Source organism: Lathyrus oleraceus, chromosome 1 (assembly GCF_024323335.1).
Source record: "Lathyrus oleraceus cultivar Zhongwan6 chromosome 1, CAAS_Psat_ZW6_1.0, whole genome shotgun sequence".
In the NCBI taxonomy this organism is placed as follows: domain Eukaryota; kingdom Viridiplantae; phylum Streptophyta; class Magnoliopsida; order Fabales; family Fabaceae; genus Lathyrus; species Lathyrus oleraceus.
The window spans coordinates 77,092,271-77,119,555 of record NC_066579.1 but is presented as its reverse complement, the minus strand read 5'-3'; the positions used below and the strand labels follow the sequence as shown (position 1 = coordinate 77,119,555).

At 32.0% G+C, this 27,285-nt stretch overlaps 1 protein-coding gene across 1 annotated transcript; it reads right to left on the bottom strand.

Annotated features, from left to right (window-relative positions):
* Positions 1-11,734: 11,734 nt before the first annotated feature.
* LOC127092316 (uncharacterized) lies at positions 11,735-13,801 on the bottom strand. The gene is made up of 2 exons (XM_051031161.1): positions 13,711-13,801; positions 11,735-12,243 (listed from the first exon to the last, which is right to left on the bottom strand). The coding sequence occupies exons 1-2, from the start codon at positions 13,799-13,801 to the stop codon at positions 11,735-11,737; spliced, it is 600 nt and encodes a 199-aa protein (XP_050887118.1).
* Positions 13,802-27,285: the final 13,484 nt, after the last annotated feature.

Below are 27,285 nucleotides of genomic sequence, written 5' to 3'. Positions count from 1 at the left end.
TTCTTTTTCTTTTTGAGTTGATTATATTGATTTGATATTTGTGCATAATAATTAATTGATGTTTGTGTTTGGTGTGATTATCATTGATTTCATTCATGAGTGTATGAATTTGGATAAAGATTCAGCATACTTTCTGGAAGTTGCAAATGTTGAACTATGATAGGAAATATTGATAACTTTGTTAGTTCATATGTTAGTTTCTTCACTTCTCTTTTTTATTTATTTATGAACATTCTTCTTTTATTGTCTATAAATATAAACATTATGTTTAAGACTCCGATCATGGTTTATTAAATCCTAATCTCTTAACATATTTAAAATTATGATTAAACATAAAAAGTATATAAGAAATTATAAATGGTTTCATACACATGCATCCATGTCTAGAGTACAAAGTTATAAATATTTAATTTCACACATTCATAAATCCCACTGCTGTTTTAAATCATGAAAAGTAAATCGATTTAAAGGTGAACAAGTAATAAAAAAATATTAAGCACAAGGATTAAATAAACATTGTATATGAGTTTTTGCGATAACTAAAATTAAATCATAACACAAGTGTTTTTAAGTAGATCTAATCATTGCTAACAATAGGAAAATTAACTATTTGGATCGAAGAAAAATAGAGATATGAAAGTTACACATAAAGGACAAGAGATTACGACTTTAACTTTAGCTTCCTAAATCGATTCTCCTATTTTTGAGCTCCCAAATGCAATAATATTTTTGAACTCCCAAAGTCAAGAGTCGATTTGATTACCTCTTGTAATGAAGAATCTTTGATCGTCAAAACAAATTGATCAAGATCACAACACAAACGATAATACCTCTACTCAGTCTACAAAAAAAATATATGTAACAAGCGATTCCTCCGTTTATAATGTTAGCTGTGAATGAACGAAAGTCTTGGAGAGAACAAGAACTCAAAATCATAGTGCGACTAGGGTTTTCATAATTTGTGAATAAGTGAGCGTCGCTTTAGTATATGAGTTCTATTTATTGAACCACTTATACACAACATAGCTTACAGTGTACAATTTTCTAGAATTAGCGCCGGTGCATTCTGATAATGAACCATTGAATCATAAATGAATCTTATTCATTTATTTAATATCTCATTTATCTGCCCTAATGTGTATGACTCTATAAGTTTTTGTAACGTTGAAAATATTATTAAATCACTTATCTAATATTATAAACAGATAGTAGTATCTAGAAACACATCATTGCTACCCAAGTGACGAGAATGTCATATGATTTGGTATAATCTTTCTATGATAATGATCATATGTATCATTATCCATTTCCCTTTTTATCTACATTAAACACATGTATAGTATGGTCTACCCTTGTATAGTCCAATATTATATTTCTTGATACCATAGTATACTTAGTAATAATAAATAAGTCTAGTATCTCATATTGACTTATTTCAACATGATCAAGCATTTTTCAGTCATACTCGATAAAGGGCCTTGTAAATATTACTATTGCATATGTAGGAGAGAAAAATCTCATTTAGGTCAACTATGTCCCTCCGCATGACTCGTCGTGTACCCAATCAACCAACTTTATAATTGTCTTGTTACGAATAATGTTTGAAGGTACTAAAGTGATCAACTCCTTAAGTAGGGACTATAATGATTTTTGGTCAAAAGGTATCATACACCACTTTCACTTTGAGAATTATGGATCTACGTGCTTAGAGGTATAATTAAGAAGTGATGCAAGATGGTGAAGCTTTTGAATAGAAAAGATTCAAGTGAACTAGTAGTTGCTTAGTTTTAATGATGACAACACTTAAAGTCAAGAAAGTGTTGAAGATATCTCAAGCGATCATAGATTCATAAGATAGTTGATCAAGCTATCGTCTCGAATCAATCTACGCTCTTGAAGATCAAGATATCTATTTAAAGTCAACAATGTTGTCCAACGACTTTCAAGTGAAAACTTTGGTTTCAAGAATCACTGGTGGTTTAACCTCTAAACTCTCCGATGATGGTAATCAACATGGAGATATCACAAGAATAATCAAGAAGACTCAAATTTGTTGTGTGATACTAAAGTCAAAGTTATTTATTGCCAGAATTGAAGTCTCGGAGTTATGAAAGAGAGGAAGTGTGAAAGCTTTCACGATCGTGTCCGTCTAAGGGACCAATATCTTGTAAATACAAAATGGTATTTATGGAAATATTATGACTAAATCACACACGCACACACACACTCTCTCTCTCTCTCTCACACACACACACACACTCTCTCTCTCTTTCTCTCTCTCTCTCTCTCACACACACACACACACACACACACACATACACACACACAAACACACACACACACACACACACACACATACACACACACACATATATATTGTAACACCCTAAACCCAAATTGTTAATATAAAAAATAAAATAGTACATCTTTAGGAATGTTACATCATGCAAATCATTTGTTTCCTAAAAATAGTTTCAAACTCGCAACAGAAAGTCAATAAATCCTCATAAGCATCAATAATATAATAAACCTCCAAATAACAAGAATAAAACTTCAACAAAAACTCCAAAACAGATAACGCGCTTCTTCCTAGTGTTATCAGAGCAGATAAATATCAACTAAAAGCAATAAATAAAAATAAATGAAGACAACCTCTAAGGTCATCTTCCAACTCACAAGCAACTACTCCTCCTGAGTACCTGATTGTTTGTACTCCAAAGGAGCACATAGCCACAACAACAAAAATGGGTGAGAATACATCTTACAAATGTTAACAGTGAAATTCAGCAACAAGATAGTAATCACGAGTTCATAAAATACATTATTCACACTAAAAAGAACAATACAATATATAATAATGCTAATGCCACTAACTCCTCCTTAAAATGTATGTTGTACCAAGTCTCTGGGATCAAAGGTATATTTTTAATTTTCCTATGTCTCTGGTTCCTCTCTGAACCGTGTCCCTCTCTAAATGTGAGACCGCCATAATTCCTCTCTGAACTAGGCCATCACTGGACCAAAGTCTTACCATACTCCAAAATAAATACATGCATGGTTATAAACAATGTAAACATGCAACATCGTCAACATCATAGCATCACAAAATCACAACCATCAAAACATCATAAAAAAGGTTCCAATCTTGAACCTGTATGTCTCCAATCACAGGTCATCATTGTAATCCCTATGGATTACTATACTCAAATCGCCAATTAAGACCGTCATCATTGTAATCCCTCTTGATTATTATACTCAAATCACCAATTACGATTGTCATTGTAATCCCTCTAGATTACTATACTAATAAATATGTTTTTAAAATGATTTTAATTCTTTTTCATCATAAAAGGCAAAGTTATGTTATTATACTAAATCCCCTAACTCATCAATTTTTTTAGGGAAACTCAAAATACCTAAAACCTCATGATTCTCAAAAATAGCTCTAGAGTTCTCTAAAAGTACTTTAAAGTATTCAACATGCTATGAAGGTAAAATTTTCACGAGTGATAACTCTACTAAGCATAAAGGTGTCAGTTGACTCAAATTGCTCAAAAGTGATCATTATCATGTCAACAGTGCTCCAAACTCAACTCAAGTATATCCTATATTCTAATCTCCAACTCTAAAAAACTCAAAATCAACTCTGACATTTCTATAACAACTCTAACCAAATAAAATAGGATTTTTAAACTCATCAAAAAGGTAACGAAAGGTCACCACACTCAAAATTGATTTAAACTCTGGACCTAACTATAAAAATGTCTCACTTCAAAATAGTATCAATTATTAGAGTTATGATAAAATTATGAAACCCTCCCATTTGAAGTTAATTTAAATCCTTTTTCAAACAAACTTAATTATACCTCAAGCAGAGTTACAAAACTCCAGTTCTATTCGTTTCAGTTCAGCGTTATCGCGACAATTCCAGCATAAACTCTAAAGCAGAATATCTGAATTCAAAATAGCATAAAAAGTTATATAATCATGATAAAATTATGAAACTCTGTAGTTGGAAATATCATTAAAACATCTTTCTAATGCAACTGATGGCTCCCCAAAAAGACTTATGAAACTCAAGTTACACGTGAAACATGTTGGCCAACGTATGACTGAAATTGACTATGCCTCTGGTGTAAAAACCAGCAAACTACTACCATTTTAGCTCCCCTAGACACAATTTCTATATATCAAAATAAATATTATCATGTTAGCTTTCTAACGCAACTGACGACATCCCAAAAGGACTTACGAAACTCATGTTATGCCCGAAATAAGGCGGTTAATCCCCTTCTATGTCAACCTGCGATTTTTCTGTGTTTTTCTCCTTATTGAATAAATTTAAAACTCTCCTATTTGAGTTCTCACCGCCTTAAAGCATACCGATTTTTTTATTTTTCATGAAAAAAGTCTCATTTTTAAAAGAAATATGTTTTATTGGATTTAGGAAATTTTTAGAAAAATTGGTCGGTTCTGGGAAGAATTAGGAAAATAAAAAGTTCTTTAGACATAAACATTTGGGAAACCAACGAATCAAAAAGAGTCAATCAATTCTTTGGGGAAACATCTCAACTAAAAAAATGTGATCAAACAATATATCATAGAATTTATACAGATCACCACAATCAACCATAAAAAATCAACCACGACAATGTAAACCTACAACGAATAACACAATAGAGACCATAGGGGATTTATCCAAAATCCTCTTTTTGAGTCTTAGAGCAATCATACAAACAGAAATTTTATCTATAATACCCATAAGGTTTTTCCCAAACCTTATTTGGGTAATATTATAAAGAACATACAAATCAGGGGAAAACAGTATTACCCCAAGATGCTGATAAGAGAGTAAGGAACCCTCACCATCCTGGTTGCCTAAATCATCCATTAATAAGATAATTATCCCCCTTACCTTGAAATTGCAAAGTCTTTTAATGAAGTTTAGCTTTTCCTTCGTAACGCTCTCCCTTAGGGTTCCTCGTAGCCGCTTCCAACTTTTCTCAGTTTCACGTAAAATGTTTCTCAAATCCCAAATATTTTATTTATACAAGCTAATGAGTTTTTCTAATTCATAGTTTTTACCCATATTATCTCAATATTCCAACTCAACCTTTTCACTTCTCTAAAACTCGGTTTCTCTCCTCATTCTCAATTTTTTTTATAAATTATTATTCAAATTAAATAAATAGTTAATTCAAATAACTATTTAATTAGAGGTTATATATTTATACTCCTTCAACCTATTACAAAATAATTAAATATTTCTAATTATTTGTAATAATCTCAATAATAATATTTATTTTTCTTCTCTCAAATCTTATAACCCCAGTATTTATTAAATGACCAAAATACCCATACTCACCGAAAAATACGGAAAATCAAGTATCATGAATAAAATACACCGACAATCAAATAAAATAATCTATTTAAAAGTTGGAGTGCTATAACTCTCCCCCACTTAAAAAGATTTTCACCCTAAAAAATTACCTAGCGAAAACAAATCTAGATAGGATTCCTTCATCCGACTCTCCAACTTTTGACTCTCTCTGATCTCATATTCACCTCCTTTTGATCGAACAAATACGTTAAACTCTTGTGGTTGTTGAATACTTTAAATCTAGAACCATACAAATAGTTCCTTCATAACTTCAGCATGAATACCACAACTGCCAACTCTTAATCGTGAGTAGGGTAATTCCTCTCATGAACCTTCAGTTTTCGTGAAGCATAAGCTACAACTTTCCCATTCTGCATAAGTACACCACCTAATCCCATCTTCAGTGCATCACAATATACTACAAAAGGTTCCTTCAGATCTGGTAATGTCAACATTGGCGTTGTTGTCAACTTCTTTCAATTACCAGAAAAAGTTCGCACATTGCACATCCCATACAAATGCTTGGCCCTTTCGAGTCAACTGAGTCAAAGGCAGAGCTAACTTAGAAAAGCCTTTGATGAATCTTCTATAGTAACTAGCCAACTCTAAGAAACTCCTGATCTTAGTAACTGATTTTGGAGCCTCCCATTGTAACACTACATCTATCTTAGAAGGGTCTAACTCTATACCGCCACTAGAAATTACATGACTGAGAAAAATCACTTCTCTCAACCATAACTCATACTTGGATAACTTGCATACATCTTCTTCTATTTCAAAACCTGTATTATAGTACGAAGATATCCAGCATAGTCTTCATATGTGTCATACCCCAATTATGCCCCACACCTCCATCCAGCTCATGCTTAAATCATCTGCATGCATGGTAATCAAGTTATCCAATTAGGATATTCGTTTTAGTGTTTCATTCATCGCATTTCTCATAATTCGTCAATGGGCCAAAGGTTCAGTAAAGATATATTTAATTAATTTAGGTGGATTTTCGAGGCATATATTATTTGGTGATCATTCGAGTTTATTTCCCATATTACTTGTGGTGCGCATCATCTGTTTATTTGATATTCATGGTTATCAAGGGGGTTAGAATGATTATTACTTAATTCAGAAGATTGCTTGAATTCAAAGAAAATGACAAAGTTGGAATAAAAAGAAATTTTCATTTATTTATTGGAAATTCATGGTACATTGAATATTGCTTGAGATACAACTCAAAAGAATGGATTACAAGGAAAGAGGGTAAAAAAACTACATCTTTTGGGTATAGTTGACTTTTTGGTCAAATATTTGACTTTTTGGTCAAACATTTGACGTTTTGGTCAACTGTTGATCATTTACTCGATTTTGACTCTTGAATTTTCCAAAACCTATTTTACAAGTATTTTTTCAAAGGATTCATCATTATTCATATAAAATGACTTATGTTATGATTATGTCAAACGCTAATTTCCAACAAATTCTATCTTCCATCAAACTTCACTTGGCTTGTTCTTCATTTTCCAATGTTGCTTCAAGTGTATTCTTCCACCACAATGCTCACTTTGCTACGAAGAATAAGTTACACCAAGTTAAACATTCATATCATGGTTTGAAATCATAAAAAAGGAATAAAAAAGTCATGAAAAACTCAAGAAAACTTGAAAAAATTCTGCACTATGTAGTAAATTCAATACTTGTTTTTTCAACACTTTCAAACCTTGATTCATGCCAAAATTTTAAATTTTGATTCATGATTTTACACCATTCAAAAGTGTTTATTTTCAACACAAAATCATGTCTCAAAAGCACTTACAATCATGAGATAATTCATCAAAAATTCAAGGCAAAAGTGGTGAAAAACCAAAGGCAAAAATATTTAAATTCAAGTTAATTACTAGTGACCTTTTGCCTTACATCCTAACTTTTGACACTTCTTCAAAATTTCAACACTTCTAACTCTAACTACCTATGCATCGACAATTATTCAATTACATAATTAACCCTTAACTATCATAACTACAAAACTAACACAAGTAACTTCCAAACAAACACAGTTCCAACTTCCGTTTTTTCATTCAATCCTAACTATTCTTAACAATCAATCAAAGAGTTGAAATTAGTGATTTGCAACTAAGGATTAAATTAATTTCCAACAATTGATAAACCAATTACTTGGATCACAATCCAAGGGTGTTCATTCATTTACAAAGCCTATATAAACATGTAATTTCTCAGAATTCTGGACTTAACTAACCTAACTAACAAAAAACCACCAAAACTCATACTAACTAACTTAACTCCTCTAACCATTTTCCCACCATTTTTCTCAAGTTCTCTCATAATTATCTCTTTTCTTAACTCCCTCATCATCACCAAAGTTCATATTCATCACCATTTAGAACTTCACATTGAAATTCTAGATTTGGTGGAACTTAACCACAATCCAACATCAACAAATCACCAATCAAGTTTCAACAATTCACATCGACAATCATCATTCAAATTTCACCAATTCAAGCTTATTCATCAATATTCCACATGCAAGATTCATCTTCGATGTTCATGCATCATAAAAAATAATCATCAAGCTTGGAAATTAATTAGATTAAAGGAGCTTGCTTTGAAGTTTTCCGGGTTTCTCTTCAGCAAACCTCCGCTCTGTCGGTAATCCTTCATCTCTTTCCTCTCATACCATTGCCATGGATTTTTGGATACTTCTTATTGATTAATTTAATCCATTTTTATGAAATAGCTTATTAGAATAATCACTTATTTTATTGAGTACATAAACTTGAAAATAGTTATTCTTAATTGTTAATACATCACTAGAAGTGATTTTTTGTCATAATTTTGAATATGCGATTATTTTTTTCACGAATCATTATAATGAATGAGAATCGATTAATTCTTTACACACTATGTTCTTCACTATTTCTTCTGATTCTTCAAAATTCGTGGCTTATTTGAAAATTTTGATCGCATATTTGGATTCCTTGCAAAAAATTGAATCCAGTGATATATAATTTGCATATTCTTTATTTGATTTGGTAATTTTAGTAGATAAAATTCAAGAAACTATGAACAAATAAAGAATAATGGTGAATAAATCCAGAAACTGCATATTTTGGACACATGTCCTTATCTTTTTTGTTTTTTTTTCCCTTTTTCTTGATTAGTGCAACATTGCGCGTGATCATTTGTCCTGTGTAGCGAATAGGACAAAGCACTAAAGACAAATAATGGATCCCATGCATGCATGTGTAGTGCATGCTCACTGTTTTGAGCATCAGATCTAGCTCGAGTCTTATTGAACGACCTGCAACACTTCTCCTCCTCCGCATTAACTTAGTAACATTGACCGTTGACCACTGCTTTTTGGCTGACTAGGCTGCTAGGTCTTTCTTTTGTTGCCCCGTTAGGCCTTTTTACTTCCCAGCACCCCTTAAATGGCTCGTACCCCTTAATTTGAACTAAAAAAAAAAACATTGGACCTTAATGCATGGGCCATGCGCCCTATTTTTCATATTCAAACACCCTTTTCCTCAAAGGCACCCCCTGGCAGCAATTAAATCATTTCGTTATTATTGTTTTCAATTTCCTTTAATATTTTCTTATTTTACACATTAAGAAATACACATCAAAATAGAAAATAGACATTTTAAAATCATTTGATTAGTTTTAACTAGGTTAGGATTTAATTGTTAGAATTTCTTTTAATGATTAGTTAGAAATTAGGGTTTAACATGATTAAATTCAATTGATAATGCCATTGTTTTTTCTTCATAATTTCATGTGCTTAATGGATGATTCTTGGCATGTTCATCTTGTTTAATTAGTTGATCAAATTCATTTTTGATTAAATAGTTATATTTTTGTGAATTAGACTTTTGTATGGCTTTCATGAATAATTGCATGCTCCCCTTAGGATTCCTATTCATTCAGGTGATCATAAGTCCCTTGATCACTTGATTAAATTAGATTTTAACACTTGCATTACACTTGATCCATCAAGTCAAATTCAAGACTTCGCGTTCAACATCCTAGAGATAGGAGGACGTCAAGACTTGATCATGTTGAGCTTCATTTCTTTCGTTCAAGCACACCTTGCTTCATCCTTTTCAAAACAAAAGCTCATTTTAATTTCAAAATACCTTTTTAATTATGATACAGATTGTGTGCCACGAACCTTAAGTAACGGAGAAGAATGAGAGGGATCATTCCTACCCTTGTTCTGAGTATCTTTGAATACGGGACGTAGGCCCCAATTATTTAAAGTATTCGCCTCCATTCATAGACTTTAGTGTGATTCAAATCAAATAATTTTCAAACTTCCAATCCTTATACAACACTTCAACAATCCCTCATCAATAATACCTTTCTCTTTGGACCAAACACAATGCTCTTTGGATGCCCAAACAACTCTTGAGGTTAATCACCTTTTCTTGGTTAATCACCTCCTTCATGGGTTAATCACCTTCTCATGGTTAAACACCAATATCTGAACCATACAACTCTCTTTGGATTAATCATCTTCTCATGGTTAAAACATTTTTTCATGCATGTTTGTCTTGTTAGTCCCATGCTTAGGCGAACCCAATTTTCATGCATGTTTGCCTTGTTAGTCCCATGCTTAGGCGAATCCATTTTTCATGCATGTTTTCCTTGTTAGTCCTATACTTAGGTGAACCCCTTTTTCATGCATGTTTTCCTTGTTAGTCTCATGCTTAGGCGAACCCCTTTTTCATTCATGTTTGACTTATTAGTCCCATGCTTAGGCAAACCCCACATTCTCATGCATGTTTGCCTTGTTAGTCACCTGCTTAGGCGAACCCATTTTTCTCATGCATGTTTACCTTGTTAGTCTCATGCTTAGGCAAACCCCTCACTTTCATGCATGTCTGTCTTGTCATACCCAATGCTTAGACAAACCTTTCTCATGCATGCTTGCCTTGTCAGACCCGGTGCCTAGGTAAGCCACATGTTGTATGTTTTCCTTGTAATACCCAGTGCTTAGGAAATCCACCTCTTGCATGTTTGCCTTGTCAGACTCAGTGCTTAAGAAAACCCCCTTTCTTGTAGGTCTTGATCCCCATATCTAGGCAAAACCCTACAATTCTGCATTGGCTAATCACTAGTTATTGGTTAAATACCACACTTCTGGTTTAAACACTACTCTTTTTTCTCTTTGGATAATCACCAGTTATTGGTTAAACACCACACTCTTTGGTTTAAACACCACCTTTATTTTATCTTTGGTTTATACACCACTCTTATTTTTATCTTTGGGTTAATCACTATCTTGGTTAAAACACTCACCTATTTGGTTTAAACGTACACCACTTTCATTTTCTATTTGGTTTAAACACCACTTTCACTTTATCTTTAATTTAAACACCACATTTATTTCAGTTCTTGGTTATGGCACCATTTTCTTTACAATTCCTTGTCGATGGTTCAAACATTACTCTATGGGTTCAAACAATACAATCTTGGTCCAAATAACACCTTAACAACACCTTCACCATTTCACAATTTTTTTCCAATTCATTCACTATTTTTCAATTCAACTCATTCACAAACCTTTTCAAACGAATTTCTTTATTTTCATAAAAGAACTGTTATAATTTGTTCCTTAGTAATTAGACTAAAAACTTAGAGCATCCGAACAAGAATCAGAATCAGCTAACGTCAAAGCACTTCCAGTATACGATTATAACTATTTCCTAAAAAGAACCAACAAATTTGTAGTTTTTTATCATGAACTACGGAGCTCCGATTTTCTCATTGCACTATCAAAATACATAGACACGAGAGTTTGAATCATTGGCGATCACATTAATTATAAACTTATTTTTCCCCATTTATTAAAATCAATCGCAAGTAACATTTAGATAATAACACCTATTTGCGCAAAGAACAATCAAAATGGTTCTCGTTGAGTACAACGGATGTGAGGTATGCTAATATCTCCCACTTGCATAACCGACTTCCTTACCATTTTTCTCTTTCTCTTGGGTTTTATTGATATTTTCTCATTCTCTTAGAATAAATAAAATTCACTGGCGACTCTATTGTATTTCAAGCGTGCGATGCGCTCGAGTATTTTTGTGGCGCGACAATATGATTTAGAGTACACTTGAATACATCAATAAACACCAATATGAACTGATCAAAATAGGGATAGAATATCCTATTCATATACTCCATAAATATACCAAAGGAATTAGACATCACTGAATACTCATAGTGACCGTATTGTGTCTTGAATGTAATCTTTGGGGTATCTTCATCTTTCACTCAAATCTGATGGTAGCCCGATCTCAAGTCAATCTTACTGAATACACAAGACCCTACTAATCAATCCATAAGATCATCGATTTTGAGAAGATGATACTTATTCTTGATAATAACCTTGTTCAGCTGGCGATAATCAACACAAAATCTCATAATGTCGTCTTTTTTTTCCACTAACAACATTTGAGCTCCCCTAGGAGATACACTTATTTTGACGAATTTCTTCTCAAGCGGGTCTTCTAACTGCCTCTTCAGCTCATCCAACTCTAACACAAACACCTTGCATGAAGCCATCAACATTGGTCTAGTACTAGGTACTAAAACTATGGCGAACCCAACTTCACATTCCAAAGGCAAGTCACAAATATCTTTAGGGAAAACATCAGAAAATTCAAACACCGCCAGCATATCACTAGCCACCACATCGTTCTCCATTCTCAGAGAAGCGAACATCACAAGTACCTGATTTTTCTCCCTCAAAGATATCTCAACTTGACCGACATGCAAGAATCTTAAACCTGTACTCTCTTCGGACTCAGGAAACAAAACAATCTCATCCAAAAGCTTGCATTCTTGCAATCAACGGCACATGAAACCCATATTCCACTCCATTACATCATAGAGAAGTAAAAGCTTCTCCCCCACTTATTTCAATCTTGCTCTTGCTGGCAATCATAATAAAATCTGCGACACTAAAGATCCCCTAAATGTATGCTTGTCAACAAATCATCCTTAGCTAACATGGTAGCCATGATATGGTATGCAAGAAACTAGATTAGATTCCAAAATAAGAAGATTATATGGAAATTTGTTGCATCCATAATAGCTTCCTCTATCTCCTTAGCAGGTAGCTCCACCATTCTTTTGTTCATCCTCTTCTCTTCGGAACTTTACCACCCCCCCCCCCCCCCCCCCCGGAACTAGATCAAATGCGTCGATCACTACAAAAAAAAATGAGATTTGCGACACATGGGTTGCGACAGATTAAAAAAAACACCCTCCTTTCTGAATCGTGACAGTTGTCACGACTGTTAGGCTGAACTGTGCCACTATTTTGATCATTTTCTCTATTATATAAAGTTTACAACTATTGGTCTAACCTCCCCGCCACTTTACTCACAATTTTGAGAGAGTGATAACATTTCCCTCTTAAAGTTTCCATACTTTAATTTTATATTTCAAAGAAAAAATTTCAATGTTATAACATTTTTATTTAGAAAAACTAAAATGTTGTAACATTTTTGTTTGTATTGTTTGATTATTTTCTCTTAGTTTGAATTTTGTGCTTTCGACTCATTTTGGATAAAAACTTATTTTATGGAGGGAGGTAATAGAAGCCTTCTTCATTTCTATTTTTTTTTAAATGTGGATGAAATTATTATCAGAACTTTGATCACAGCATGACAAGAGCTTGTAAAATGATTCCTGTTGATGTTGAAATTGCGATGAATCTGTTGGATGTATTGTTATTTGGTCTTATTCTAATCAGGATCATTATTACACAAGGCCTTATTCTTTCTTTTCATTTTTCATTTAGTTTTTTTTCTTCTTATAGTTTCTTGATGTAGGATATGTGAGAAAGGTATTGTTTTTTCTTTAATATTTAGGATGGATAAAAGCTTTTTGGTCAATGCCAACGTATGATAGTTTTTTGATGTACAATATTTTTAAAAAGAAATTTAATTATCAAGCTAAAATAACTGAAATATCAGCTCCTGCTCATACCAAAGGGCATTTCTATATTTTCAATTCACAATCTATTACACAAAAATATTCTATAAATGCAAGAATTGATTATTTATGATAGAAGAATACTTGGTTCATTTTGCATGATTATGATCAGACTTGTGAATGCTCTCTTCTATTTGCTCGTCTCGAAGTGCTTAACATTTCTAGAAATTGTTTTACTAATTCATGTGGATCTTATCATTCAAAAAATTGCTGATGCATTGGACTCTAGATCTGTACTTTCACACCTTTGTATATAGGTATGATAAACCTACAGCTCTTTTTAATTCCCTGATACAAGTGTAGTTTACCTTTGACAGGATACAACAACCCTGTATCTGGGAATGCTTTAGCTAATCTTCTATCCAAGGCTTCTAATGTATCAATATGACATGCTACCATCCATATTCTCTATAATTTTATATGAGTGGGTTATGTTTGATGTTTTTCCATGATATGCAAAAAAAAAAATGTAGATTACCTTTTACATACTCAACCAAATAGAACAGACAGTTATAGCATATATTTTTATTTAATATGGCACATGCTCTGATATTAGATATAGTGTATTTGTATTTGTTTTTAAGTTGCTATATGATGAAATGGCTTAACATTGTGAACCATTGCCAATTTTTTATTTATTTGAAATTGAGAAATGAAATATGAATTACACCATTTAGAAATTATGTTCATATTACTAGACTTGGGTAAAAAAGAAATTTAATTTTTTATAATTTTAAAAATATATTAGCTGCGAAATTATCTACGGACATGAAATTTCCTGCAGATTTTCCAGAAAAAAATTCTAATTTTAACAGCGAATTTCAAGTCCAAACAAAAAAACTATGACCGTTAAAATTGCCACAATTATTTTGTTGAGGCACAAAACTGTCCGCAATCAATAAAGGGGAAAACGGTTTTCAAAACCATTGCAGAACATGTTGGCGACATAAGTTTTTGCACAGAACCAAAATCGTCGTCATTTCAACTTGAGACGGCTCGGACCGTTGTAATTTTTAAATTTGACTGGATTTCAAGGTGCTTTTTGAGAATCGATTGATCAACTATTGTCTTTTTTTTTTTTTGCAGAGATATTTGGTGCCCTTCATGCCATAGAGTTTGATCATCATTTGTGGATGCACATTCTTTGGCTTGAGTTGAGACGAATTCTATGCTTGTTGTAATGGCTTTTAAAAACAAAATCACCATCCCTAGGAGCCTGAGAAACCGATGGTCTATTGCTAGATCTATGCATCTCATTGTAACGGATCAGCATTAAGTGACTTTACAAAACCATAACTTTGGTGACTTTGGTCACTTTTATGGGTCAATAAATAGTTTATATAATTATATTAATATTTAAAAATAATTAGATAACTAAAGTTATCAAAGTCACCCTACAGTAAGTCACTGAAGCCCCTACCCATTGTAACACACACCTTTAGGGAGGTGAACTCTGTTAGTAAGTTCGGTAAAATTAAATGGATCCAGGACTGAATCGTGATTGAGAATCACTTTCCTTAAAAGTATTTCAAGCACTCTTTTATTATGTCTTAGAGTTGGAAAATGCAAGAACACTCAGGATAATGTCAGCCTTATTTCGAGTCTGCACAAGACAAGTGAAGAACCCGAAATGCAAGGAAGGTTTTCTGGAATTTGGAAGAGAAATTCGTTTTTAGTTCTTGTTTTATTTTTCTGAATAGAATCATATATTTATAGGAGATATGGATGTTGTTTCAAAAGTTTGCAACCTTTGATGAAACAACACCATTTCACCATAAAACACAATGTTTCATATATGACACTATTTCATGAAAAGATATGAAAATTGAATTCAAAATTCAAACAAAACAATAACTAAAAAAATTGAATTCAAATCATTAAATGCTATTTAACTCTTTTGTCATTTTGGAACTAATATTGCAAAACAATTTCCAACAATCCCCCACTAGTTCTAATAATGACAAAAATCATTCCAGATAGTGAAATATAAAAAGTGTTAATACAGTTAGGTATCTTTCGATTTTAAACTTAACCTTAGTGAGGATAACGCAGAGTTTAATCGGAATGTTTGGTAGCAAAGCTTTTAAACCATTAATCCATGGGATCAGACCGGCGTTACCTTACACACACTCTTTAAAGGTTCTTCCTTTACATATCTCGCTTAGCACTTATTTATGGCCATATGCTATCCTTTTCATGAATTTTTCATGAGAGAAACTCCAACTCTCACTTTGAGACGGCACCATCTCAAAATTCACATAGGTGAGGTTCATATAGCATCCTTTCCAATAGATACTCTTCTTCGTTAATGAACTTCATTAAGAGGTTTTGGAAACCTCAACCCTCAATTCAACACAGTCAACCTTATTTCCCAAATTCTTGACTTACATCCAATTCAACGACTTGTTGTTACCCATTGAATCTTGAAGTTAATGTTTTGTTAACATAAGATTGGGTTGCTGCCGCTGTCGGAACCTTTATTTAAGGAGTTTCAACCCCATTCCTCTCGAGGTTGTTCGTACTAAGTCTCTGGCCAGTGGCTTAGTAAACGGATCTGCTAAGTTATAGCATGTTCGTATGTAGGTGAGTGAAATGATTCCATCCTTAATCAATTTTCTTACGAACGAATGTCTAAGTCCTATATGTCTAGACTTTCCATTATACACTTCGCTGAATGCTCTTGCTAATGTGGCTTGGCTATCGCAACTGTATCATCACTTTTGAGACATTGTCTTTAGCCAATGGAACTTCCAACAGAAGATCCCTCAACCATTCCGCTTCTTGACCGGCGGAAGCGAGAGCCACGAACTCTGATTCCATGGTCGAAAGTGTAATGCATGTTTGTTTCTTGCTCTTCCAAGAAATTGCTCCACCAGCAAGTGTAAATATCCATCCAGTTGTAGATTTATGGTCTCCAATATTAGATATCCAACTCGCATCAGTGTATCCTTCTAATATGGCAGGGAACCTTCCATAGTGAAGACCAAGGTCCTTGGTTTTCAGTAGATAGCCAAAAATCCTTGTAATTGCCTTCCAATGTTCATTACTTGGATTACTAGTAAATCGACTCATTTTACTGACTGCAAATGATATGTCGGGTCTGGTACATTGCATTAGGTACATTAGACACCCTATTGCACTTGCATATTCCAATTGAGCCACTGATCTTCCATTATTCTTTTGAAGTTTGTTGGCATGATCAAATGGAGTGGTTACTTCCTTAAAGTTTAGATGTTTAAACTTATCAAGCATTTTCTCAATATAGTGGGTTTGACTAAGTTCATAACCCCCACTATTTCACTTTACTTTAATCCCCAAAAATGTGTCAACTAGTCCAAGACCATTCATCTTGAATATGAAAGTTTGAAACCTCTTTGTTTCTAAAATTCCATTCATCTTGTTACTAATGATCAATCATATAATCAATATGAATACGAGTGAATATCACAATATTCTCACACAACTTTGTGTACAAACACTTGTAACAAGAATTAGATGAATAATATTTTTAGATAATCATGCATGATGATGTAAGAAGGTTTTTAGATGAAGTGAGAAATGAAATTATAAGCAATTTAAATTAGTATAAATTTCAACGAGTACCTTAGTTATGTTCACTTGTCTCAAATCTTCACTTGAATTCTATGTTCAACTTTCTTAGTCAACTTCATCATTGATGTGCATGAACCTTTTGAACCTTTTCTCCTTTGATAATCTTTGTCTTCATCAAAATTAAACTAGATATAAGATTTATTCCTCACAATCTCCCCCCTTTTGATGATGACAAAATATTGTCTCCTCTTAAGTTGTGTGTCTCCCCTAATTAATTGGTGAATCTTACTATGACATTGTCAAACTTTTGATGTCATTGTTTCGGTGCTTGTTTGAATTCGATACAAGGATTTCTCAAACTTGCCCATCTTTTGTTCATTTCGACATAACCTTCTAGCAGCTCCATGTAAATCCCCTCATCGAAATTTCTATTTATGAATGTTATTTTGACATTCATTTTAGGAACTATACGGTTATGCAAAGAAGCTAATGCAAACGATGCACTAATTTTGTTGCCCTTGCTACACTAGTGCATATGTATCAAATGATAAATACCTTCTTTTGTTAAAAACACCATTGGTCATTAATCTAGACTTGTAGGTGTTCAGTGTACCATCACACTATGATACTTCCTTCTAAACAAGAGTAATAGGAATCTTACGAACAAAATTCTTACTATTTCCTTAAATTAGATCAAAGAAATAAATTGACTATCAATTTTGTTCGGTGCTCGATCCTTAGTCTTTCGGTCTCTCTTGATTATTCTAAGTTCGAGTTATTTTCAACAAATCCATGAAGAATCTTCCTCACAAGATTCTTCATTAGTGACGAACTTTCAGTTTGTGTTTTTCCAATCCGTGGAGAACCTTCCTCACGAGATTCTTCTTTTGTGGAAATCTCAAAATTCTTATCCTCTGTGATAAGGTTCTCAAAATTCCACATCTCATGATTCAATAGTGAAATTAGACTCTAAATTCAGAAGTCTTTATAAGTCATGATCCATTTTCGGATAATCATTATATTATATGTGTAATTATAATCATGCTATACAAAAAAAAATAGAGTTCTGCATTTTAATAAATCACATTCATATATTACGTACATGTATCACCAATTATTATTCAATATCCAAAGCTTAACATATACACTCCAGAACATTTATAATTGGATCGTGGTACATACATTACTTAACATAACTTTCTTAATTTAATATTATGTATAGTGTAATATATATAACACATATGCACATAGATAGTTAACGGATTACAATACGTGAACATTCATAACACCATACACCATATCAATTAAAATTCATATCCAAACATATGATACATAAAATTCTGTCTGATAATTAAACTAAAATATAGTCATTAATATTATAAAAGAATATCATCAAATACGCAGATGCATGGCGGGATATGTTTCAAACAGTATGGCATAAATGATTTACAACATATACCATACTATTACTAAATCTTTTTAAAGCATGGTATATTTATAAAAGGTTCATATAATCATATATTAATATCAATTAATTCAAAATATTTTCATATTATTTATGCATTATCGAAAATCATAAAATCATGAACTTTGGTATGATATTAACCGATAAATTCTTTTTCTTTTATATTTAGGATATTGATATTATGATTTTCACAATGTTCTAATTTCTATAAGAAATAATAGAAACGTACTCGTATTCATGATGTAAAATCTTCTTGTATTCAGAATGTGTCCATGACATGACTGTTTATTCTTTGATGCTTGAAATATAAGTCCCGGTTGCCATTATTGAAATACTTTTAAGATTGTTAGTAAGTTCGGTAAAATTAAATGGATCCAGGACTGAATCGTGATTGAGAATCACTTTCCTTAAAAGTATTTCAAGCACTCTTTTATTATGTCTTAGAGTTGGAAAATGCAAGAACACTCAGGATAATGTCAGCCTTATTTCGAGTCTGCACAAGACAAGTGAAGAACCCGAAATGCAAGGAAGGTTTTCTGGAATTTGGAAGAGAAATTCGTTTTTAGTTCTTGTTTTATTTTTCTGAATAGAATCATATATTTATAGGAGATATGGATGTTGTTTCAAAAGTTTGCAACCTTTGATGAAACAACACCATTTCACCATAAAACACAATGTTTCATATATGACACTATTTCATGAAAAGATATGAAAATTGAATTCAAAATTCAAACAAAACAATAACTAAAAAAATTGAATTCAAATCATTAAATGCTATTTAACTCTTTTGTCATTTTGGAACTAATATTGCAAAACAATTTCCAACAAACTCTACAGTTGATGCCTTAGCCAATAAGTGTACTGTCCTTCCTTGCCTCTACTACAAGTCCATTACTCCTTCTTTTGTTCGGAATTATATTGTAAAATATATGCTTGCCTAGCTATATCGTTTCAAAGTCTACTAAAGGGTTTGGTTTTCCCCCTCCTTGTTATGTTCTATTTCTTTTTCTATATATTTTAGGTGATCTAAATTGACACACTAGTTCAATTTTTTTTATAAATATTATTAAAAAAAAAATATTTTGTTTTGATAAGGGAAATTTTAGAATATTCAAATATATTTTTAAATTGTGATTGAATATTTTAAAATGTGTTTGAATATTTAAACATATTAAACACATTTTAAATTTTATTCAATACATTTAAATGATATTTAATTATTTAAACACATCTTGAAATACTGAAACATATTTTTTTTATGTATTTATCAATTTAAATGTATTTAAATATTTTAAATTCTCAAAGATTTAAGATAACTATGTGTTGTGATAAACTTTTTCACAAAAAAATGGCTTGATTTTTATGGAAAATGTATTTTAATATATTAAATATGAAATAACTTTTAAATTATTGATTAAATATTAAATAAATATTTTTGAATAATTAGGTAATAAGTATCTTGTAATAAATTTCAAATTTACAATAAATAATTTATTAAATATGAATAAATGAATAAATATTTACATAATAATATAACATTATTTAATGTGAAATATAAAATATTAATAACTGAAATACAAAACATTCTTTTTCAAAACAAAATATTTTCTTCTTTTTAATAATACTCAATTTTATATTTCGGGTTTTTCAAATAATTTACTTTTATAAATTATTATTAAAGAAATTCATTTTAAAATAATATTTATTTAAATATTATGTAATGTATATTTTTAAGTAAGTATTATTTAAATAATCATGCAATAAATTCATATATAAAATAAATTATATATTAAATATGAAATAAATATTTACATGATAAATTAATATAAGATAAATATTTAAAATTATTTATGTATTTAACTGGAAAATATATTATGTAATGAATACATTTCAGGGAGAATAAATTCCAACAAAAAGGTTGGTCTTTTTGTAGGTGCCTATACCATTGAGGGAGATGTTCTAGTCCTAAGTTCAACTCCTCATAGTTGCAATTTTTTTTATATTTTTAAATTTTAGAATCTCAAAGCTTAATCAAATAAAAAATAAAAATCACGTGAATTTTTAAAAAAGAATGAAAAATAAAAAATAAAATATCAACTTGACAATCCACGTCATTCTGATTGTTGAATATAATAAGGGGCCAAAACAATTTTTTTTTATAAAACAGGGAATAATGAAATGTAATAATAGTAAATAAGTGAAGGTGTATGATAGGTACTTCTGATGCATGTTAAGGTAGTTAGTGTGTACATGAAGTTAGTTAGAGTGTAACTAACTTCACTCTTATACACAAATAGCATGAAGAGCAAGACATCAAATAAATATAGCCACATCCAAGTTTACCAGCTCCATGATCTTCTTCAAAATTCCCCATGTATCAGATGACTTCAAAGATGACATTAGACACAGGTTCAAAATAACAGCTTCAATATGATCATGTAGCAGATAAACTCAATAGGGATCTTCAATATTGTATCAGATGAATGTTCATTTCTCAAGCACTTGGTTTCATGAAAGTTGGCATTGGCCAAGTTCTTTGCATATGGAGAGTTGCCTAATTCTAAGTCCAATGTCTTAGATCAAATCCAACAGTCCACATAAAATCTTTTTTAGGGTTTTTGTTCTTATCATGTACATTAAGGTCAAAAGACCACACAAACAAACAAGTATATACAAATACAATATATCACAAATTATGACCCAAGTGGGCAACGTGAAAATGACATTAAAGTAAACAAATTGAATGGTATGAATAATGGCAAATGAATAAAGTTTGAAATTAAAGTGCATAAAAGTAAATGGCTTGAAATTAACTGTTAGTTGTTAGTTGATTAGAAGTTAGTATTGCTTTTGCTTTTGTATTGTTTAAGTCATTCTTTGGAGAACACTCAACCCACTTATCACAAGCATGGATCCTTGAACCAAGACATCTTCCAAAGGAAGGAAAAAAGGCCAAGTTTCCACACAATACTATGAAAGAGATGAGACTTACAATCTCACTTATTAGAATGTTATGCCTTTTGTGTCAAAATTTAGCGCTATGTTAAGCAATCGTAATTGGATTTATGTAGAAGTCACAACTATTTGAGATCGGGCAATAGAATTTTGGTGTTAATGCATGTTAGAGACATATTATAATGGACCATGCTCATGAAACATACCACACACAAAAAGAATATGCAAAGTGGTGGACCTAATCTCATCCATACTCATGTTGATTTTGCAATCAACTAGCCTTAGGATATAGAGATATCATAGGTCCATGACATGAATGAATAAAAAGAGGGAATGAGATGAAGAGGGAGGGAAAATGGAATCAACACAAATTGATTAAATGAGGACTTTTACCAAATTAAGAATATTCATTCATTTTGGGAGATGAAATGTACATTTCATCAATCCCCTAAATCCAATGATCTTAACTTAACAAAGTCAAATCAACCTTGACCAATGCCCAACAACACAAGTCAAACTCAACAAGTCAATTAAAATGGCTCAACACAATTTATTTGGCATTTAATCAATTAAAAATAATTAAAATATGCATTAAATTAAATTATGGTTTGTCAAATTCCTAAAACCTCATCAAAACACCAAATAAATGGTCATGAGATTTACCATAGGTCAAAAAAGGTCAAAGGACCTTGGAGAAAAAAATTCATCATTTTTGGAAACTTAAAACTATTTTTAAACAATTAAAAATATTCACAAAATCAATTAAATCGTGAAAAATATTAATAATGATCCAAAAAATAATATTAATTCAAAAAATGAAAGAGGAATTTATTTAAAAAAATTTGGTGAAACTCTCATATTTTTTGGATCAATATTAAAATTAATATGAATTAATGAAAATAACACAAATAAAATGAAAAAAAAAACAGAAAAAACGTGGATCACTTGATCTCCCTCATTAATTGAGCTGACAGATCAAGTGGCCACGAGCGCGCATTCCATGGTGGACTTGAGTTAGCGCGCCACAAACCAGGTAATCAAAACCAACGTTCGTGATTAAAACATTTTAAAAAGATCATGTGGCTCTGGACCTTGCTAACTCACCACGGGAGCAAATCTCCGGTCACCTTCTCAGGCGAGCCTCGCCGGACTGGTCCAATCATAACTATCACTAAAATAAAAAAGGAGGACATGATTTTAAAGTAAAAATGGCACTGAGCACGAATCTGACCTCAGTTCATCCTAACTCCAAGTATATTGTGAGATACAAGGAGTTGAAATTTGAGGTGCATAATCTGAGTTGCTTCGATTTGACCTCAACGCAACTCAATCTTGTTGCCTACACTGGTAGGACTTCAGACAACCAACGATCCAAGAGAATTATAGAGAAATGAGTGAGAATCGAAGAGATGAAATTTTCTGGAAAGAACCTTCAATGCAGGTCTGGATTCACTTGTTCTTGCCTTGGCTCGTGCTTGATCTCACTCAGGAAGCTTGCAGAAGTAGATTAGGATGCACAAAAAGTCTTGGATCCCTGGAGTTTTGAATCTCAAAACAGTGAGATTCAAACTCAATTTCACAAGAAAATTCTCAGGATTATCCTCTCAAATGGAAGGGTTTGGGGTTTGGGATCAAAGCTGGCGCGAAGTAGTTCTCAATTCTGAACCTAAAGGCCTCTATTTATAGCTGCATCAAGTGTTATTTGCACCTTGCAAGTGAGTTTTCAAAATTGGCAATGAGTGATGCATGTGTGCATGGGCGTGTACAGGTCCATGAGATTATTCCTTTAGGTCCATAATTGAGTGTGAGCAAGTCTGAAATCAACTTGGAATGCAAGGCAAATGTATATGGAAGTTTGAAGTTTGATCTTTGCCAAATGATGATGCAATATTCATGCCATGTGCAGCCTATTGAAATCTTGTCCAAAATGGATGAGATTGGACTTTTTGGAAAGGTTAGATCAAGAGAAACAACTTTCATGTTGAACACTTTTCCATTTGAAGCTTATATCATAATAAATTTTGAGGTGGAAGTTTGGGAATTTTAACATATCAAAAAAAAATCGAAGTGTCAAGCCATATGTTCACTTATTCCACCTTGGCTAACTTTTTGTGTGAGCTTCAAATGAGAAACGTTCCTTCATTAAAGTTGTATCTATTTCAAAGTACTTCAAAATGGTCACAAATTTGACCTCATTTGGATTTGTTATGGAGGAGTTATGCATTTTTAAAATTGAGGAAAATCACTTGTTTAATGGTATTGGTCCAAAATGACCTATAATGTATCATCATATCACATGCTCATAAAAGTTTAATTAGATCTTCCTCCAAACATCAAAGTTGAATTATACACCTTTAATTTAATTGTGAAACTTGGAAATATTTCATCTCATAAAAATTGAGCAAGTTATGGCCTTGGGAAGTTGACCTCCAAATTAGGGTTTAGACAAAATGACCTATAATCTTTCACCATAAAAAATGACTTTCCAAGAAAAACTAGCTCTATACCTCAAAATGAAAGTTGTTTGAAATGTCATTTATAGTAAAGTTTCTCTTGGAACCATTTTCATATGATAAAAATTGTAGGAGATAGGGTCTAGGGAACCCCAGTTTTGATCAAATGAATTCCTCTAGTCAACCACCATCAACCAACTTGCTAGCTTGACATTCTCTTGACTTTTGGAACTCATGGAGGATCATATATTCATAAGATTATGGAATTTTAAGTGTCCATTGAAATATTTGATCAATTGGTGAAGAAACTTATTGAAGAAGTCACACAAGATACCCAGATGAATTAGGGTTTCCAAGGAAAACCAACTCCAAACTCTTGATGATTTCTTAATCAAAATAAAATGTGAAGATCATGGGGATTCATATATGATGCTTAGATCTATATTAAACCAAATCTTGTTTGAGCTCCTTACAACGAGGGTCTTAAATCCTAGATGTGAGCTTGATAGATCAAAGGTGAGCATGTGCACTACCTACAAAAGAGTTAAACTATACAATGACATATTTTTGGTATTTTGGTTAGTAAATAAAGAAAAAAAATATGATACAATCACATGGTGCTTGATGATCTCTCCCAGTCCAAACCCAATGGATGAGGGGTAAGGAGGATGCCAAGGTGTGATCCCAATGCCAATGCATATGATGATAATAGCATGAAGGATCTTAGGGTCAAAATTAGGGTCTTACAAAGTGTAGTAAAACGGATTCTACGCTACTTGAGTGACACACATTATCTAAAAATATAGGGTCTTATAAAGTGTAGTAAAACGGATTCTACGCTACTTGAGTGACACACATTTTAAATTTATGAAAAAATATAGCACTTATTTATAGGGTTAATCAGAGTTTTTTGATTATTCGTCCTCTAAAAAGTGTCCTACCTAAAACCTCCACCTTTCGAGGGAACAAGAATATACAGTCGTGCATCATTCTCTAAAAATTGTTGGATACTAGAGTTCGTAAAACATGAGATATATAGATCTAGTATAAACTTGTCTTTTTAACCTACTAAGAGGTTAGTTGATAATCACATATCATAAATGTTGAAACCATCCTAACGAGCATTTTCTTTGATCACGATCGTTGATATACACCATCAACGATCATTCTTAGATAAAATATGTTAGCACAATAAAATACTACCAGGTACGTTAGGCATACTCAAGGGTATACCTTTTACTTTCCATAACTTCATTTGATAAGCGATAAGGCTACATTAAAGTAGTAAAGCATCCTTGCAAAATACACTTGGTTTTCACCTCTGGTACCCAAATTTTCTTGGATCCTTGTGCATTAGTAGTTCTAAGAATGATTACTATCTTTAGACCTTCTCAATTTATCCAAACAAAAAGGCTCTAGATGGCTAAGTCTATTACAGTAAGAGCATTTGTAAATAGGATGATTCAAACTTGTTCCTATTAAACCCTTTACTATGTGATTTATTGGATTTAAACCCTAAACCACTTTTTATTCAAGGAAGGCCTTTGATTTGAAAAAATCAAATCAAGGTTTTCTTTTCTCTTAGTAAATTTACTTAGGTTTTCAAGCAAATCTTTCACTTCATTTTGATTGAGACACAAGTCTCACATGTTCCATCTTGGTTTCTAAAATTATTCACTTCATACTTAAGCGTTTCATTGCTCTTTTTTCTAAAAAGTCAAGACAATATTTAAGATCTAAGTTAGTTATGCATCTTAATCTTATCATTTACTTCGATTAACTTAGCGCTTAATTTAACCAATTGCTTGTATGATAAATTTGTTACCTCATGTCCATCTTATTCGTGAGATTCTTTCAAAAAAACTTCATATTCTTTGTTGGAAGAAGCTTCTTCGAAGGTTCTACGAGAGCTTGATTCTTCGAGATTTATCCTTGATGTTGAGTTTCTGAATATATTGCTCGTTGATACCTTCTTCTTCTTTCTTCTTTCAAAGATTCCACTAAATGAATCTTCTTATTTATATTCTCTTCTTGATAAAGTTCCTCCATTTGATGTTGAACCTTTCGCGAATCATTTAACTACTAAGACTATTCTTTCAAAGGAGATTGTTGGAGGAAAGTTCTTCTTCATAAGAGTTTGTTGATGAAGTAGCTAGAGATTCTTCTAAGTTTGAGATCATGCCTTCACCTTTTAGTATTTGAATCAAGTTATTCAATTTCTTGACGATTTCTTCCTTCTTGGATTTTTTAAAAGACCGTAAACACTCCATTCTCTTGATTTAAGGATTAGATCAGGTTTTTGATTCCACATCTTAATTCTTAGATATTTGTTAGCGATATAAATTCACTAATATTATTTCTAAATTTTTTACGAAATGAAAATACTTTATGAAAGAAGAATTCGTCTTCTTTTCCTCTAGTGGTCATCCTCTCTTGTTCAATGCTTGGAGAAACTCCATAGATCATCTCAAGAATGTCCCACTTTTCCTTGGCGGAGTTACAATTAAGAACATAGAAAAATTAATTTTTACTTAAGGACATCATTAAAAAAAATTGTTTTGAAATCAATTTCAAATTTTCTCTTTTCTTATTTGGTCTAAAGAAAACCTAATTTATCTACTAATGCATCTTTAATACAATGAGTAGTGATAAATGGGTCGTTGATTATTGTTTCCCATGATTCAAGATCAAAAGTTTGAATGATTATTTTAAACCTAGCATTCCATAATTCAAACCAGTCACCATTATACGGTGATGGTGTATTTAGGAAAGTCCTCTTGTTAAAACAATGTTTGAAGTCATCTTCCTTCTAAGACTGACCAAACTGTTACAAGGGGTGGCCATGAACCAAACTGAGATTTTTATCGGGCTGATCTCAAACCTACCGAGCTTTTATGCAGGCCGAACCTATAAACCAAGTGATATTTTACAATAGGATGATCTCAAACTGGTAGAACTTTTAACCGGGATGAGCTTAAGAATCGTTGTGAATGTTATTTTTTTGGGTTATTCTTCAAAAACTCAAAAGAGGGCTTTTCTTCAATGGCGAATCTCATGAACCAAATAGAGACTTAGTTTAATCCGCTAAAGAAAAACAAAGAGTTTTTACAATGGTTTAACTCCCAACCAAAATAATCACTTCTTAAGGAATATTTATTTACTCTAGAGAAAACTACTCTTGGAAAATTTACAATTAAGCCCTCACCTAAAAAAAATTCCTCACTAAACTCAAGAACGCTCTCAAAGAATTATGACAAAAATATGTGAGAAAAATAGAAATAATTTTTTTGAGATATTGAGAGAAAGAAAAAGTAATGGTTTTCATGTTTTTGGATGGTTTTAAATGATATATAAGCTCTCTATTTATCGGCGAAGAAATGGTGTAAATTTGGAAGTCATCCACGGGCCAAATAAATGACTTAATCAATTAGCTAGTTGAATTGGTACTTACGATAATC

Excerpts from the sequence above, each read along its gene's own strand:
- LOC127092316 (XM_051031161.1), bottom strand. The coding sequence starts at position 13,801 with ATGGTAGCATGTCATATTGATACATTAGAAGCCTTGGATAGAAGATTA. Across the intron at positions 12,244-13,710 it reads GTTGTTGTATCCTGTCAAAG|AATGCAAGCTTTTGGATGAG; the intron begins GTAAACTACACT and ends GTTGATTGCAAG.